We start from the raw sequence: 17,991 nt of genomic DNA, 5'->3' as shown, positions 1-17,991 counted from the left end.
TTTACCATCGGTCCCATGAGTCTGGTACACCCTGTGAACATCTCACCAATGGACACCTATCCTCTCCTCATTGGCAAAGATTTGCTAGATCGCTTTGAGCCCCTGATGGACTTTAAACAGCTAAAAATCTGGGCTCAAGTGCGAGAACCACTGCCTTCCCAATCAACCAACCCAGTTGAAGTGCGCTGCCAGGTCACAGAGGTCAGCGACCAACCCCCAGCCGGTCACGAGAACACAGACTCAAGGCCGGCCCCAAGTTCAGGGACGCCACTCTGCACCTTGCAACCAGCCGAGGACCCAGACAGCTACTGCCCTCGGGTCAAGGAAGCCATACACCTGAACAACATGGCAATAACAGACACTGTTTTGGCACTATGGGCAGACAATTCAGCCATCAGCCCCACACTGTTCAATGCTCTCACTACGGACACATCGGACATTCCTTTTGTTGTAAAGAGCACACAATTCCCATTGGGCTCCCACCTGTCAACCATGGTAACGGCCAAAGGCGTCTGTGCTTTGAACTTGAAATGGAATGGCCGGTCCTTAACTCGCTACTTCCTGGTTCTTCAGGACTCACCACATGACATCTACATTGGGGCAGACATCCTAGTTCGTCTCCAAGTTCACATAGATACTATCAATGATGTGGTGTGGGCCCCATTGGCCGCACAACCCCCTATGGATCCCGTCAACCACCTACACCTGGCATCAGGTCAGACCATCCCAGAAGTCTGTATTCTGGTGAATGAACGGGAAACCACAGTTCCTGCCTACACCAAAGGGGTCGCTGTGCGGCTCAACATGCTGCGTGCCCAAACCCTCAACCACACCCTAGCCTACTTCCAGCCATCAGTGGAATGTGTGGAGCTTGGCCTCACCCTGGAAGCCACACCCCTAACTGAAGTTACATCCCGTGCAGTTCACATCCTGTTCAACAACTGCACAGCTACACCTATTAAGCTTCCTAAGGGATACTGTGTGGGATGGTTAATGAGCCAAGATTTCCATGACCTTGAACTCACCATACCAGTCATAGGTCCCATCCCACCACCACTGATTCCAGAGGGGAGTCTGGATAACACAGCTCTCACAGCACCTTTCCAGATGGTCTCCATCACCTCGGTCATGCCAATGGCCAAAGAACAGGTGTGCAGGACAGAAAGGACCAAAGACTATCTTTCCGTGTACACTGTCTGAAGCCAACCCATCTGTGAAGTCAATGAAATCACCACCCCTGTAACTGTCAACAAGACGGATGACGCAACGATGGAGGAGCCTTACCCTGGATTTGAAGCACAAGTCCAACAAATCCTGAAGGATGCAGATGCCATACAGGACAGAGCAGACCTCCAGAAACTTCGACAGGTCCTGTACAAGTACAAAGCGTCATTCGCAAAAGACTCTTTAGACTGTGGTCTCACTAACCTTCATATGGTACGAATTCCCTCGCACCCAAATGCTCCCCCCCACATTCGTCAGGCAGTACAAAATCCCCATTGCTTCACATGAGCCAGTACAAGAGATCATCGACTCTATGCTGGAAAAGGGTGTCATCCGTCCCTGCAACAGCACCTACTCAGCACCCATCTGGCCTGTCCTTAAACCCAATGGCAAGTGGTGACCAACAATTGATTACAGAAAACTGAATCAGCAGGTACCCGTGTCACGATGGCCTATGATGCAGCTGGAACAGGAGATCCCCAGGATAAGGGGGGCTACCATCTTCTCTACACTTGATGTAGCCTCAGGATTCTAGACTATACCAGTGCACCCGGAAGATCAACACAAGCTGGCCTTCACCTTTGGCAACCGACAATACACCTTCACACGGTGCCCCTTCGGATATGCCAACTCACCAGCCGAATTCAACATCATCAACAAAGCGTGCCCGGATGCCAGAGTGAGAGGCAACCTCGTCTACGTAGATGACGTCCTCATGAAAAGTAAGACTGTAGCCGACCACCTAAGGGAGATAGATCACGTCCTAGACCAACTGACAACAGCTGGTGCCAAGATTGCTCTCCACAAGGGACAATGGTGTAAAACCAAGGTGAACTATGTCGGACTACTCATAGGACCACACGGCATTGAACCTCAGTCCAGCCGCATACAAGCCATACAGAGCATAAAAACGCCTGCAAAATATCTCAGAACTGCGAAGTTTCCTTGGAGTGTGCAATTACTCACGACAGTTCATCGAGGTCAACTCCGACATTGCACAACCTTTAACTTCCCTTCTAAAGAAGAACTGCCCATTTCTGTGGACTGAAGCTCAGGACAACGCTGTGACTGAGCTCAAATGACATCTGTGCTCAGCTCCATGTCTGGCCTACCCTGATCCCCAGAAAGAATTCTACCTCGAAGCTGGATTCTCTAACCACTGCCTCAGCGCTGGTCTGTACCAACGACACAATCAGGACAAGAGAGTGGTCGCGTATGCCAGCAAAACTCCCGCCCAAGCATAAGTATTCAGACTGTGAAAAAGCCCTGCTCTGCACTGTATGGGCAATTCAGCGATGCTCCAATTATATTGGAGCACAGAAGGTGATCATAGAAACCTGCCACCAGCCTGTCATGTTCCTCAATAGTCAACGCATCAGAGATGGCATCGTCACCAACGCATGCATAGCCATGTTGTTGATGGCCCTCCAAGGACGCAACATTGAGGCACGGTATGCTCAAAATCACAGGTCTGCACTAGGCAATGGACTTGCTGCATGTCAAAGCTGCTCTGATGACACACCAACCACAACGTTTAAGACAGAGGAAATCCAGCTGCAACAATCCACCTGTCACAGGTACTTTGAAGAAAATGTATGCCAAGGCATGCCAACGGCCTACGTCGATGGATGCTCATACAACCACCAGGGTACCCTAAAGGCTGGAGCAGGTGTCTTGTGGGTAAACAACAAACCTTGCCCACCCAAACACTTCAACCTGGGACCACAGTCATCACAGTGGGCGAAAGTGGCAGCCATCCTGATCACCCTCCAGATTGCATCGGCGCACAGCATCAAAGAACTCCTTATCTGCACAGACTCGAACTACGGCAGACTAAGCTTCACATGTCATCTCCCGAGGTGGACACAGAATGGGTTCAGAACTGCTAACAATAAGCCAGTCAAGCATCAACATCTGTTCCAAGCATGCAACGCCATCACAATGGAGCACGATATGCTTGTCTACTGGAAAAAGGTAAAAGGACACTCAAAACAACCTGCCCAAGACAAAGACCTCAATGACCAGACAGATGCCCTTGCAAAAGCAGGCGCACTCAATGGTGACCCGTGGTCACCGCCAACCCACCCCATCTGTGGCAGGGGTAACACGCAGCCACCGCCCAGCGCACGCTGTTGCACCTGCATCACAAACCCTAGCACTCACTCCACAGATTTCAAACGACGACATAGCTTCGCTCCAAGCCTCTGACAACACCACACAAGCAATGTTAAACCACCTCACAGACCCCTCCGCCTACCCCATCACATCTTCTGACCTCGCTAATTTCCCAGGCCTCAAACGGCTAAATGACATCAAGCACACACTGCGTGTGACAGACAACATCCTCTGGTACGTCCCTGATGACCTCACAACACCAAAGCTTGTGGTTCCCCAGTGCCAAAGGGGGGTCATGCTGATGTATGCCCATGATGCACCATGTGCCGGACACCACAGTATCAGAGCCACCTACGAGACACTAAAACAGGTGGCATACTGGCCCGGAATGCAGCAAGATGTAACAGAGTATGTCAGAGGATGTCTGGTTTGCTGCCAGTTCCAGCCTACAAACCCAAACCACAGAGCTCCACTGCAACGCAGAGGAATAACATTCCCATGGTCAGACCTACAGATCGACTGGGTCGGACCCTTACCCAGGTCGACGAGGGGCAACAAATATTTCTTGACGGTTGTGTGCCAGTTCACCAAGTGAGTAGAGTGCCTCCCAGCGCCCAACGACACGGCCCAAACAACAGCATATCTCTTAATGAACCACATCTTTGCGAGGTTCGGGCTTCCCTTGGGAGTTAACTCAGACAGGGGGACACACTTTACGGCTGAGATTATGCAAGAGACTTGGAAACTGCTGGGTGTACAAACCCAGCTCCACATCAGTCATCATCCCATCTCATCCGGTCACTTGGCCGGAGTCTGGTACTAATTTGGTCTCTGGTACGGAGTCTTGGTGAGTGACCGGGTCTGGTACTACGGCTTCGCCCGGCCACTGCAGACAGCCTCACATCGGCTATCCAAGAAGTTTTTGCCACACTGGGCTGGACCCTATGAGATTGTCGACAAACTCTCCCCTGTTGCCTACAGGATCAGGATTTGCAGGGGACAAACAGAACCGATCCTCAAGTAGGTCCATCGCAATAAGATTAAAAGACACGTAGCCCCTGGGCGAGAAAGGAAGGGGGGGCTAACACTAACTAGATTGAGCTCCCTCCTTACTGAATCAACGCCGACGAACTCACCGTTAGGGAAAGCTACGAACAAAAGACTGACCAGCTAAAGAACTTCACCACTTATCCCACTGCTTTCTCTCCCTTTGTCACCAGGATGTTGCTGTGGCTCGCCACCCTGAGTCTCTGCCTGGCTGGAGGGCTGCTCCAACCAGACGTTGTGTCACCAGGCCCTACATCGGGCATCGTCTTGAGGGAACAACCGGACCTCCTGGTCACTAACTGCCGGACACACACCCAGAAAGTGTACGTCCGACTCAATCCCCATGACGTCTACAGAGCACACTACCCCATCGCAGCACCACAAGTTGGATGGGCTGGCGGACGATGGACAGAGACTGCCCTGGACCATGCAGAGGCCAACATCAGCCACATGCTCACCCAACTTCAGAAGGTGACCGTCACACAAGCTGACCTGATTGGGCAAAACCGGCACACCAAACGTTTCCTGGGAGCCCTGCTGGGAGCCGCTGTCGGAGTCGGAACCCTGTTCAACCTTGGAATCACCAGTGTCAACGCAGTGAGTTTAGCCACTGTAAGGCGACACGTGAACGAGATTCAGACTGAGATTCCCCAGCTAAGAGCACAAATGACAACCCAAAGCGAAACCCTGCAGACTATAGGCAAGTCATTAAAGGGCACTGTAGTGGTCCTCAACACCCACAGTGTCCTCCTAAACCAGACTGTGAATTCAATGAAGCATCTTTTTTCTGTAATCCAGAAGGATTATGCACACGCTCAACTGGTCACAGCGCTGATGTCAGACATGCTGCGAGAGGTGAGCTCATCTGTGGACAGTCTCGCCATGGGCAGGATTCCCCCATACCTAATACCGTTGAGCCTTGTACAGACTGCTGGACTCTGCCACCTTAGGGCCAACCAACCCCCTTCAAGCCCATCTCGCATACTCTCTGGGTAGTGCCATCCCTCTGCACATAGCCCCCGAGCAAGGTGAGATAGCATTTCTACTGAACCTACCCATTATCGAGGCCAACAACATTTGTAGGCTCAAGGACATGGTTAATGTTGGGTTTTGGCAAGGTAACATACATCAGGACACACACCCCCGACGTGGTGGCCTACCATGACAGCAATGACCAGCTGTACATAGCCCCAAACCTGCGCATGTGCACCCTGACTAAAGACATCCATTACCTTTGCCCCAGTAAGCCTTTCCTCCGAGACAACACCGAGGGAATCTGTGGGATGCACCCCATGAGGAGTGACACTCGCTGTCCAGACTGGTTTAAAGTGCATATCCGTATACACCCACATTGTATGTTTGTCTCCCCGTTATTCACCCTCAATATATATCCTCCAATGCATGTGTGCGTCATGGTATTTCTGTTTATATTTACATTCTTGTACAAACTACAGGTCAATGTGATTGTAACCCTTTCATGGGTCATATCAAAATGTTCCTCTTTTCATTTCTTAGAATATGGTGTATAGCACAGTAATGTATTTTTATACCATGTTCACTTTATTTTATTCGAAGACTATCTACTGCTCCAAACTCCCAGGCGACCATAAATGCAAAAGAGCTGGCGTGCTGGACAAAGAAACATGTTTTCGCGCCAAAGCTATCTCATCACATTGGATCGCCCACCTCGGAGGGGCGTGACGCCCTCAGGGTTAAAACATCTGTCCGCTCGCTTGTGTTCGCTCGCTCGTGTTCTTTCAACCTCTCGAGACCTGCCTCTCCTCAGAGACAGTTTCTAACGGCAGTTTGCTTCAGCTTAATCAACGGACTCACGGCTTGCTCTGAACACATCAGGACCCTTTGATACGTGCGCCAGCACATGTCCCGAGAAACAAAGAAGCCAATGCAAGTATCTGAACTATTGCTAACCAGTTGCGTATAAGCTTTGCCCCTTTTAAATAAGGAGATTTGTCCTTAATGGTTCGTGCAGATGTGAATAGCTGATTTAATACTGCCATTTTCTTTGCTTTATCTATTTCTTTCATTCTCTACTGTTTTAAGTTTTTATGTTTGTTTGTTGATGTTTGGTTTGTGTTCGCTAGTTGATTTTAGTTCCCCCGTAGTGTAGATAAATAAACCGCATGTGTATCCACGCTCGAATTGTTTCTGTGTTTATTTATCACATATCAACGTCACTTAAACTGCTTGATTTCGTTAAGATTTCTGAAGTGGTGTTGTACTACAGTAAGAGTATTGTTTTTCCAGGCCAGGGGAGTAATATTTCTTAGAGTTAATATACGATTTGCTGATCACTCGGTGGACAAGTGTATTTAGTTCGTCGCTGTTATTAGCTCTGCTGCATCAGGTAAAGTGTATAAAATAATTAATGGTTAATCACCATAAATTATTTGTAGGTTACTGTGTTTAAACTCATAGTTTCCCCGAAATACACTACAAGTGTAAGGCATTACTAATCAATTTTCAGTAATATTTTACTCTGTACATGTACAACAAACTTTTCGCCCGCAAGACATTAACAAATCAAAAATCCCGCAAGTAAGTTCTATTTCCTGTTCGTGAATAGACGAGTGTGGTGTCATTCATCTCCCTCTGGCTGGTGGAACTTTGTATTTTGTATTGTAACGCGGCATGATTTCAGCCTCTGAGCTCGAGGTCCAAGGCTATTGGCCCCACCCTGTTCGCTGTAAGCCCTAGCACCAGTGTTGCCAGGGTCGCAGTTTTCCCGCACAATTGGGCTATTTTGAAAATGCAGTTGCGGGAAAAATTATGGAGCCGCGGGTTGCGGGTTTTGGGGCTACTTTCATAATGTACTGCGGCCGCCAAAATGTTTATTTATATTCTAAGGATAAATGTTAATTGATGAGATTCTTAATGTGTATTTATACTCCGATGAATACCTGGCAACTCCAGGACCGGCCCGTTCTCAAAAGTGTGGGGAACGAGTGTCTGACAGGCAGGCTACAGTACAGGGAGGGACACGGGAGCTCAGCTCAACCAAAGAGACAATGCATCCGAATTATGCTTTTACCAATGTTTCGTAAGGTGCATGTCACGTTGCACAATGAAAGAAATCACTCTTGAGTGTTCAACAGTTGATTCTTCCGGCTGCCAAATATCACGTTTGAGCAGCTATGTACGCAGTCTAGAACAACCAAAACATTGACGTGCTTGTACACATTATATATATATATATATGCAATAAATTTAAACATACTTATTTCTTAATCAAGTTTTTGCATGTCTTACGAAGAGAAAACACGTTTCTTGTCCATTTCCGTGCGTGGCCTCGAGCACACATGGGATCTTTTTTAAAGGGACACACCACCCAAAAACGAAAATTCTGTTATGGATTACTCACCCTCTAGTTGTTCCAAACCTGCATAAATTTCTTTGTTCGGCTGAACACAAAGATATTTGGTAGAATGTTAGCAACTGAAAATTCTTTGGCATCATTGACTACCATAGCAGAAAAGATTATAATGGTAATCAAAGGTGACCCAGAATTGTTTGCTTTCCTAAATCCCCCAAAACATATTTTGAGTTAATCAGAACAAAAAATATATACAATACCTAGGAAACCATTCAGATAAGTAAAGCAATAGAAACGTCTTTGGGCAGTTGTTAACTTTGATTTGACACCGGAAAATAATTGGGCTAGTTTTCGTTCCCTTTGGGCGGGTTTTGAGGAGTCATTGGGCTGCTTTCAGGAAGCTAGTTAGCAAGATCCCTGTTACCAGCAGCAATGACAAGGTATGCTAACGTTTACATGATGACTAGCTAGAATTCTATATAATCTAGTTCAGTGATGGGATGGGACTATTTTGTATTTAAATACCTTTGAATTTTTTTATTGAATTTTGTATTTAAATGCGTTTAATCTTGGTATTTTTGTATTTTCAAACTGAAATACTTTTTGCCAATCAACCTCCTTATTAGACTGCATGGATGGGCAGTGTTTCAAATACATCCATTTGAAATACAAATTACTATTATTTTGTAATAGTATTTTTTATTTAAATGCATTTAATCTAGTACTTTTTTGTATTTATTTGTGTATAGCCTAGTTAATTCAAGAAATCAGCAGTCTAAAGAGGTTGATTGGCAAAAAGTATTTTATATTTTGAAAATACAACAATTCAAAGACTTATTTTAGAATGTTAAGTTCTACTTCTGTAGCTATTTTGGTGAAAGTAACTCAAAAGTAATACAGGAGTCATGTAACGTATTACAATTCTGAGACCGTAATATTATAAGGTAAATTATTACTTTTAAATAATAGTAACAAGTAATCTGTAATGTATTTCAGTTTGGAAGTAACTTGCACAACACTGTTAATGACAGACGCTTTCTCCTGCGGTACACGCCTATCGCTAAAGCAGGAATTTAAGCAGACTCATTCCCATCATGCATTCAAATCATTAAAATTGGCGGTTGGCAATCAAAATAGTTCCGTTTTGTTTTTAATGGCAAATTATTCATGTTTCGTTTAATTTCGATATTAAGTTAATTTAGAAAAATGTTTGGAGTACTTTTTTGTTTGTGGCTCACATGCAGAACGCATAGTTTGATAGCCAAATGTGCTGGAGCACGAATTTGAGTTAATGATGTGAATGACACCGTTTAAACTGTTAAAATAGTTTAGAATAAATAAACAGTTAAAAAGTTATATTTCATTTCTTTATTAGGTTAGAAAAATGTTTTGAGTATATTTGTTTGTTGCTCAGGCACAGAACCTAGTTTGGCGATTTGGAAAAGGTTAAACGAAGTGCTTTTGGCGCTAAATAAAGATGGATATTAGAGATATAGAGCCAAAAGATAATCATTATACTGTAAATGTCATGGGTGTGCGTGCTGCGTACAGCTCCGTTGTGTAGACGCGCTGCTCATTTTAAATGACAGAAATGGTGTAACAAATGACCCTATGCAGACTGCTATTTTAGCTGGAAATAATATGATGCTGAAGCTGATGAAGCTGAACATAATTATGTTTACGCCATGAGGTAATGCTATCTGTTTGCTCTGTCATACACTGATAAAATCATGTTTGTACTGTGGATAACTGCAGTGAATACTGAAACATTAGATTTTACTTCCCTCAAACGATGTTGTATTCAGTACGGCTTGGCGACGTCTTAAATCCTGGCCAGTTCACGTGTCTACGTTACAAATAGTTATGTTGTTGTAAGAAAAACAATTTGGCTCGTTTTAAGACTGTAGCGGAACAAAACAGTCTATGGCAGGCCGCCATAGTCTCGTCAATGAATGGGAAACACTGCTACAATGAACGCTCGTTGGGACTACAACGAGCTACTTCCTGCAGTAGTTACATAATGACGGACAAATTTTACATAAATCCTGCCCCCTGGTACACAGATAGGACAATGGGGTGGGACATCTCATCGCACACTAAGCGGTAGACCAATCACAAAAGACTGGCTCAGCTTGACCAATCAAAACTTTTTGGAAAGAGGGACTTCATAGAACCAGGAACTCAACAGCCTGTTTTCTGAGAATCAAGATGACGGTGTAAAAAACAAGTGAAATACGTAATATATAAAGCATAGTTTGAAAAACAAAACATGAACACCGATTGTTTAGCACATCATAAACATAATAAAGACATTGAAAAATAGGCAAAATAGGACCCCTTTAAACCTTAATTGTAATAAACACCAGCTACTGTTAAAAAAATAAGCACTTATTCCAGGGATAGTGTCACACGTTAGACTTATTCTCCTTCATATAAGTTCATTATAGAGAAAACACATAATGTGGCTCAAGTTTGAGTTTAGCTGTGTTTGTTTGCTCACTGCATTTCGGTATCGTTTGAAACTGATAGATTTCGCAGTCCCAGCGCTAAAAGATGCCGGACATGAACCGCGGTAAGTCAAACTAAGTCATATGTCTGTGTTTTGTTGGCAATCTGCACGTACGTGCATAATGTAAACAACACGAAGGGATAATGCTATGATGTATTGTGTGCTCTTGCTGTAGTTCTGTTCCCCCTGCCTGCCTCCAGTAGCTCATTTTTTTCTGGAAATAATCATACAGCTGCATCTCTCTTTAATAGATTTGATCAATTTCGTATTGAAGATGCGAAGTATGCAATACTACTGTATAGGTACTCAAGATTAATATGAGATTTGCAGAAACTGCGTGTGTTACCTCATCTTTAAATAAGGGCTTGTTCTTTTAGCAGAAGCTAGTGTTTATTACAAGTGAGGTTTGACAGAAATTTGGGCTTCGGAGGAATTCAATATAGGGCTGCAGCTATCGATTATTTTACTAATCGAGTATTCTACTGATTTTTCCATCGATTAACAGGGTATTCGGATAATAAGTACTTTTTCTTTATTAAAAAGAAATACTAAATATACAAGAGAAAATAAGACAGGTTTCTTAAAATGAGTAAAACAACCAATTTGTTTCGTTTTTATTGCTGAAATTGCATACATTAATATCTGTGAAAACTAAACCCATTTAGTACATTCCATTGCCATATTAAATTCAAATTGCAATATAATACAAATATATAAATAAGAAACATGAATAAAAATAGAAAGAATAATGTCAAAGGTAAACAACTAACTTCAGCTTAAGCATGATGCATTTAGTTTATATAAATTCGTTTTAGTTTCTTTTTTTACTATTAAATAGTAATATATAGCCTATGACTTTAATTTTGGCAGGTTGTCAGAAGACGCTTATTTTTTAGTATGTCTGTTTCTTCACTCAAACAATAACATGTTTGTGAAATAAAGAGCAAGTCTGGAGGTGAAGTTCATGTCCTCATTCAGCGCAGACAAATTCATGAGTATCACGCATGTAGCGCATTAAACTGTGCAGTTCATTCATGCAGACATGCAGAACAGCCAGATGACATGTGTAAATAACAGGATTCGGCATCCACAAGTCCTCATCTACTTTGATGGACTCAATGCAGCCGGAAAACAAGTTTCACTCGCAAAATAGACTAAAACTAAGTAAAATAGCAGTTCACCATTTCAATAAGCTATCACTTATTTATCAACATGAGAAATACGTGTGAGCGTGCGAACAGACTAAAATGCGTGTGTCTCACTGTGAATGCGTGAGACTTGAGAGCCCTGTAACATGAACAGAGTTTAGTGGGTTGTGCGTTAGTAATAATGGTCTGTGGGGAAACGCAGTGCTCCGTGTGTACTGTAGTTAAATGGATTAAACAAAGCTTCGAGGCAACAAAATTTGCCTCAATGACTTTTTGTATTCAAATTACTCGAGTTACTTGAGGAATCGTTTTAGCCCTAATTCACTATCACAAATTCAAAATACCTATGGAGAAAATCACATGCTGTCCTCCAGCTGTACTTTGTGCGTAATACTATATTTAATAATAATAAATTAATTAATATAATACTATATCGGGTGTCGCCATTTTGTAGTGGTGTACAAAACCTGAGTGAACTACTTCATTCCCTACATTTGTTCACTCTTTTTACCCACGTAGCAAAGTTCAAGTTTGGTAAACTCTTACCTGCGAATTTGCATCATGTGAATGCGTGAGACCAATAGAAGATCAAAACATCACAATTTGACCTCTCTGTACAGAAATGTAAAAGATGGAGGAATCGCTTGGGCCAATTTTGCAGCACCGTCCGAACGAATTTCGCATGCTCAAATTCTAGTTTGACCGCGGAATAACTCTGACAGATCACACACTGTTGCCATAACGATGAGAAAATATTTCTGACAACTCATCAGAAGCGATAAAGGAGATAGAGCTGTCAAGTGCAATTAAATAAACGTTGTGCACTGACATAGTTTTTCTAAAGAACAAAAAATATGTTCACTTCAAAAGATAATACACACTGTTAAATAAAGCTAGAAATAAGGCACCGCACAGAGTTTTTTGTTTTACTCGTCTCCCTCAAACAGAAAATATACAAATCCTATTCAGAGTCTTTACTATTCAGAGACATAATTGGTCTCATGGTATTTTATTGTTTCAATGTAACAATCACTGTGTGTATAAATTAAAATGAATCTAGGTTAATAGTAAATGCTATAAAGATTGTAGATTTGTTGTAGATTTATCCCCATCTATGTAAAACTAATGCCAATCAAAATTAGTGCATTTTAAATGCATGATAAGTATTTCAATGGTGTTTTTAGGCGTTTGAAGTCAAGCTTCAGTCAGTTCGTTTCTCTAAATCTTGCAGCCCTAGTTTTTAGTGTGTTTTAGCTGGTTACTATGGTGTTTCATATGGTTGTTAAGCATTGTCAAAAAGCTGTTTACAATGTGTTGTGTAGTGATTTGACCCCTCATTCATGAGTCTACGGCAAACAGTGCGGGACAAGTTACACAACATTTCTTTTGTTGAGAAAAAGTAGTATGCCGGATAACCACAGTGAACAGATATGTCCTATTTTTTTGTAGGGCTGATAAAAAACAAAAGGCATTTGGTTACAATCATCTACAAAAATGAAAAGCATCCATGTTATGTATGTAGCCCTACAGGTACCTCTATAATCTGTCCATGCAAAACAATTTATGTACGATTTATCCAAAACTTGTAAAGTATGGTAATTTTTAAAATAGGAATTAATTAAATACTGGCAAGTTTTCTTTTTTTTTAACATATTTTTAGATGAAGAATAAGCTTAAGAATTTCACAGAATTGCTGTCCCTTAATGTCCCTTAACTCTGCTTATAGAAAAAGTACATAAACGAGGAATCATTGCATTTCAACAAAAATGACATTTTTCTCAACTATTACAATAAACGTGACAAACAGTGAGAAAACAAACCATTTTATAATAAAACACCACACAAGTGATGTTTATGACGAATGTCCGTGACTAGGGCTGTCACGATTCTGAAATTTGACTGACGATTAATTGTCTTATAAATCATTGCGATTATGACGATTAATTGTCTGTTTTAGGGCTTTGACGATTATGACGATTAATTGTCTGTTTTTGAGCTTTGACATTTAATTCTCATACATTTTTGATTCAGCGATTGAAACGACCATATTGTTCTGAATACAAGACTGTTTTTTTCTTGGAAATACATCAGAAAACATTGGGTCATCATATATTTAAGGTTTAGGCTTTTACCTGTCAATAATACAACCACCAAATACTTGTAAATGAAGTAAATTGATCAGGAGTGAATTGAAGCCACCATTAAAATGCTATCAGTCATAGAAAAGCTTCTAGTCTGTTTTTTTCTCACTTGCAAGACTACAATAAAATTTTACCTGTGTGTTAATAAATTTTGGTAGACTGGTTTTCACACTGAGATTCGCTTAAATAATATTAAATTGTACTGCAGGTAATTTGTATATGTTTTAGTTTTTTTTTTTAAAGTGATTGTGTTGTGGTGGTACATTTTACAAGTATTACCATGCTTTAGTAACAATATATACACTAAAATATGCAATATGCAGATGCACTACAGCTCCCCCTAGTGTCTTCTATAGAGATGTGCAATAATTGCGATGATCTGAAACCATCGCGATGAGGTCAAACAATCGCGATGAGACGATTATTTAATAATCGTGACAGCCCTAGCCTGACGCACGTTATTTACATCCAATCTGAATCGCTTACATTTTCATTCATTTCTCCATATGCAGGACTAAAATGTCATCACATATCATAAAGAGAGTAAAGAGTGAATGGTTTTGGATACGCATTCATCTGACTGCATTGACATTATATTCCTGTTTCCTGCATCGCTGCCGGCGCTTGTTTGTATCAGTGCGCTTACACTTCGCTCTAATATTAGTGTATTTTATTATCGTTAATTATTATTGTCGTTGCTAACTTATCCTGATATCTCAATAACCCTGTTCCTGTTATTTACTTGAAGATCTAAACCAAAAGTGATAGTTAACTTAACGCCGTTAGCATAGCAATAGCGTGTTAGCTTGCTTTCTGTTACACTGTGGAATATCATCTTGCCTCTGGTTTGTCTTGTGTGCTAACTGTTTCTCTTTTTAAGCGAGTATACTACGATCATCGAGCAACCTTGGTAATTGGAATTGCACTTCAAATCCGGTGAGTTATGGCTTCTATTCCTATTATTGTTACTTGCACCTCATGTCATATGTTTAGCTTAGCCTTCTCTGTCAGCTGCGAGGGTTTTATATGCGATAAATGCAGGGAAATAGTTAGGCTGACAGAGAAGATCTTAGAATTAGAGTCTCGCATCCAATCTTATCTGAGGATAGTAAGAGTTTAACGACGATAGAAAACACTTTGGATGCGAGCAACATTAGGCACACAGCTCGGTTCCGGTTGAAAATCCCCCGCAGCTGGGAAACTTCGTGACTGTGAGACGGCGTAGTCGCAGGACAAAACATCACTCGACCGTTCCGATTACAGTCTCGAACAGGTTTGCTTGACTCGCTGGGGCCCAGGTCAGGGAGCAGACAGTATGGCTTAACCAACTGTCTGCTTGCCGTCTCACGTCGCAGAATACACAAAATGTACAACATGTAGTAATCCGTTCTCCCAAACATCACAAAATAGAGACTGTGTCTGTCCCCCGGATTAGCAAACATAAAATAATGCGTAAACCTCTTGAAAGTAATTTAATAAACGTTAAACAAACTAAACATGAACAAAATACAGATAATCAACTGTTACGACTCGGATTGCTAAATATTAGATCTCTCTCTAATAAAGCACTTTTTGTTAAGATATGATAACAGATCATAAAATAGACATGCTCTGTTTGACAGAAACATGGCTAAAACCAGATGATTATATTCTTTAAATGAATCTGTCCCCCAAGATTATTATTATAAACACGAGCCTCGTCTAAAAGGCAGAGGGGGAGGTGTCGCAGCACTTTACAATAACTCTCTTAGCATTTCCCAGAAGTCGAACTCTAAATATAATTCTTTTGAAGTCATGGTTCTTCATGTTTCAACCACCTAATACTAAAGATAAAACACTTTTTAAATTGATTCTAGCTATTGTATATAGGCCTCCAGGGCACCACACAGATTTTATTAAAGAATTTGGTGGGTTCTTATCAGAACTAGTACTGGCCGCAGATAGACTCCTTGTCGTTGGTGACTTTAACATCCACGTAGATAACGTTACAGATGCCTTAGGAATGGCTTTCAAAGACACTCTTAACTCCATGGGCTTAGTCAACATGTGTCAGGACCCACTCACCTTCGTAATCATACTTTAGATTTAATACTGTCTTACGGTATAAATGTGGACGACGTTAAAATCCTTCAGCAGAGTGAAGACATTTCGGATCATTATCTGGTATTATGTTTGCTTCACTGGCCTACGGCTGCAAATAAAACTCATTGTTACAAATATGGTAGAACAATAACTTCAACTACCAAAGATGCGTTTCTCGATAATCTGCCCGAATTGTCTCAAATCCTGCATGAGAAATAACGTTGAAGATCTTGACATTACCACTGAAAATTTTAATTCCACCTTCTCGTAACGCTAGACAAGTTGCTCCCTACGTTTAAAGAAGATTAAAAATGGCAGCCCCACACCGTGGTATAATGAACACACTCAGGCTCTAAAGAAAGCGGCCCGAAAAATGGAGCGCAACTTTAAGAAAACTAAATTAGAGGTATTTCGTACAGCATGGAAGGATAGTATTCGAAAATACAGGAAAGCCCTAAAAACTTCTAGATCCGCCTACTTTTCATCACTAATAGAAGAAAACCAGCACAACCCAGGTTTTTATTTAACACGTGGCTAAATTAACAAAAAATAAATCGTCAGTGACTTCTGATCCTGTATATCAGCATAGCAGTGATGAATTTATGAACTACTTCACATATAAAATCCAAGATATTAGAGAAAAAATTATAACAATGCAATCAGAAGTGAAACCCGCTGAACAAACTAACTACGCGCCCTTAAGGAGAAAATGCAATTATTTTATACCGTAGATCAAGATGAGCTGTCTAAAATTATTAGATCATCTAAATCAACAACATGCATCTAGACCCTATACCTACAAATCTACTGAAAGAGATGCTCCCAGAAATTATAGATCCTCTTCTTGGTATTATTAACTCATCTCTGACATTAGGACATGTGCCTAAAGCATATAAAGTGGCTGTTATAAGGCCCCTTGTCAAAAAAACCCAACTCGACCCTAGAGAACTAAGGAACTACAGGCCTATATCGAATCTACCTTTCATATCTAAAGTTCTGGAAAAAGTAGTTTCAACTCAATTATGCTCCTTCCTCCAAAGGAATGACATCAATGAAGAATTCCAGTCTGGATTTAGAGCATGTCACAGTACAGAGACTGCTTTGATCAGAGTTACAAATGATCTGCTATTGGCGTCTGACCGAGGTTGTATCTCGTTATTGGTGCTGCTAGACCTTAGTGCTGCATTCGAACCATTGACCACAGCACACTCCTACATAGACTCGAAAATTATGTCGGCATTAAGGGAATAGCTTTGAAATGGTTTAAATCTTATTTATCCGACCGTTTTCAATTTGTAGCAATAAACAATGAGGTGTCACGCAAATCGCAAGTCCAGTACGGTGTACCACAGGGCTCAGTCTTAGGGCCTCTGCTCTTCGCATTATACATGCTACCTCTAGGAGATATAATAAAGCGACACGGAGTTAGCTTTCACTGTTATGCTGATGATACTCAACTTTATATTTCCTCGAAGCCTCATGAAACACAGCAGTTCCATCGAATAATGGAATGCATAGTCGATATAAAAAACTGGATGAGTAACAACTTTTTATTACTGAACTCGGACAAAACGGAAGTGTTACTTATTGGACCGAAAACTGCTATAAGTAACAACCAAGAATACTGTTTAACTATTGACGGATGTTCCATAAAACCCTCGTCGTCAGCAAAGAATCTTGGCGTTCTATTCGATAGTAATCTGTCATTTGAGAGCCACGTCGCCAACACCTGTAAAATTGCGTTTTTCCATTTTAAGAATACAGGTGCTGGTCATATAATTAGAATATCATCAAAAAGTTGATTTATTTCACTAATTCCATTCAAAAAGTGAAACTTGTATATTATATTCATTCATTACACACAGACTGATATATTTCAAATGTTTATTTCTTTTAATTTGATGATTATAACTGACAACTAATGAAAATCCCAAATTCAGTATCTCAGAAAATTAGAATATTACTTAAGACCAATACAAAGAAAGGATTTTTAGAAATCTTGGCCAACTGAAAAGTATGAACATGAAAAGTATGAGCATGTACAGCACTCAATACTTAGTTGGGGCTCCTTTTGCCTGAATTACTGCAGCAATGCGGCGTGGCATGGAGTCGATCAGTCTGTGGCACTGCTCAGGTGTTATGAGAGCCCAGGTTGCTCTGATAGTGGCCTTCAGCTCTTCTGCATTGTTGGGTCTGGCATATCGCATCTTCCTCTTCACAATACCCCATAGATTTTCTATGGGGTTAAGGTCAGGCGAGTTTGCTGGCCAATTAAGAACAGGGATACCATGGTCCTTAAACCAGGTACTGGTAGCTTTGGCACTGTGTGCAGGTGCCAAGTCCTGTTGGAAAATGAAATCTGCATCTCCAAAATATATCTAAACTACGTCATAT

The 17,991-nt window shown here is 41.6% G+C and overlaps 1 protein-coding gene across 3 annotated transcripts in view; it reads right to left on the bottom strand.

Moving 5' to 3' along the window:
- The window catches only part of emc8 (ER membrane protein complex subunit 8), a 52,977-nt gene that overhangs the window by 17,692 nt on the left and 17,294 nt on the right, over positions 1 to 17,991 (bottom strand). Inside the window, exon 6 of one of the 3 annotated variants that reach the window (XM_057347531.1) lies at positions 17,622 to 17,939. The exons of the other annotated variants lie outside the window; for them this stretch is intronic. Coding sequence (XP_057203514.1) covers positions 17,646 to 17,939 — 294 coding nt within the window. The 3' untranslated portion in view covers positions 17,622 to 17,645. Of the gene's footprint in view, positions 1 to 17,621; positions 17,940 to 17,991 lie in introns of those variants that run through there. 3 annotated transcript variants of the gene reach the window in all.

The sequence above is a fragment of the Triplophysa rosa genome, linkage group LG12 (assembly GCF_024868665.1).
Source record: "Triplophysa rosa linkage group LG12, Trosa_1v2, whole genome shotgun sequence".
NCBI lineage: Eukaryota > Metazoa > Chordata > Actinopteri > Cypriniformes > Nemacheilidae > Triplophysa > Triplophysa rosa.
Note: the sequence above shows the minus strand (reverse complement) of the source record. Positions and strands in the feature narration are given on the sequence as shown.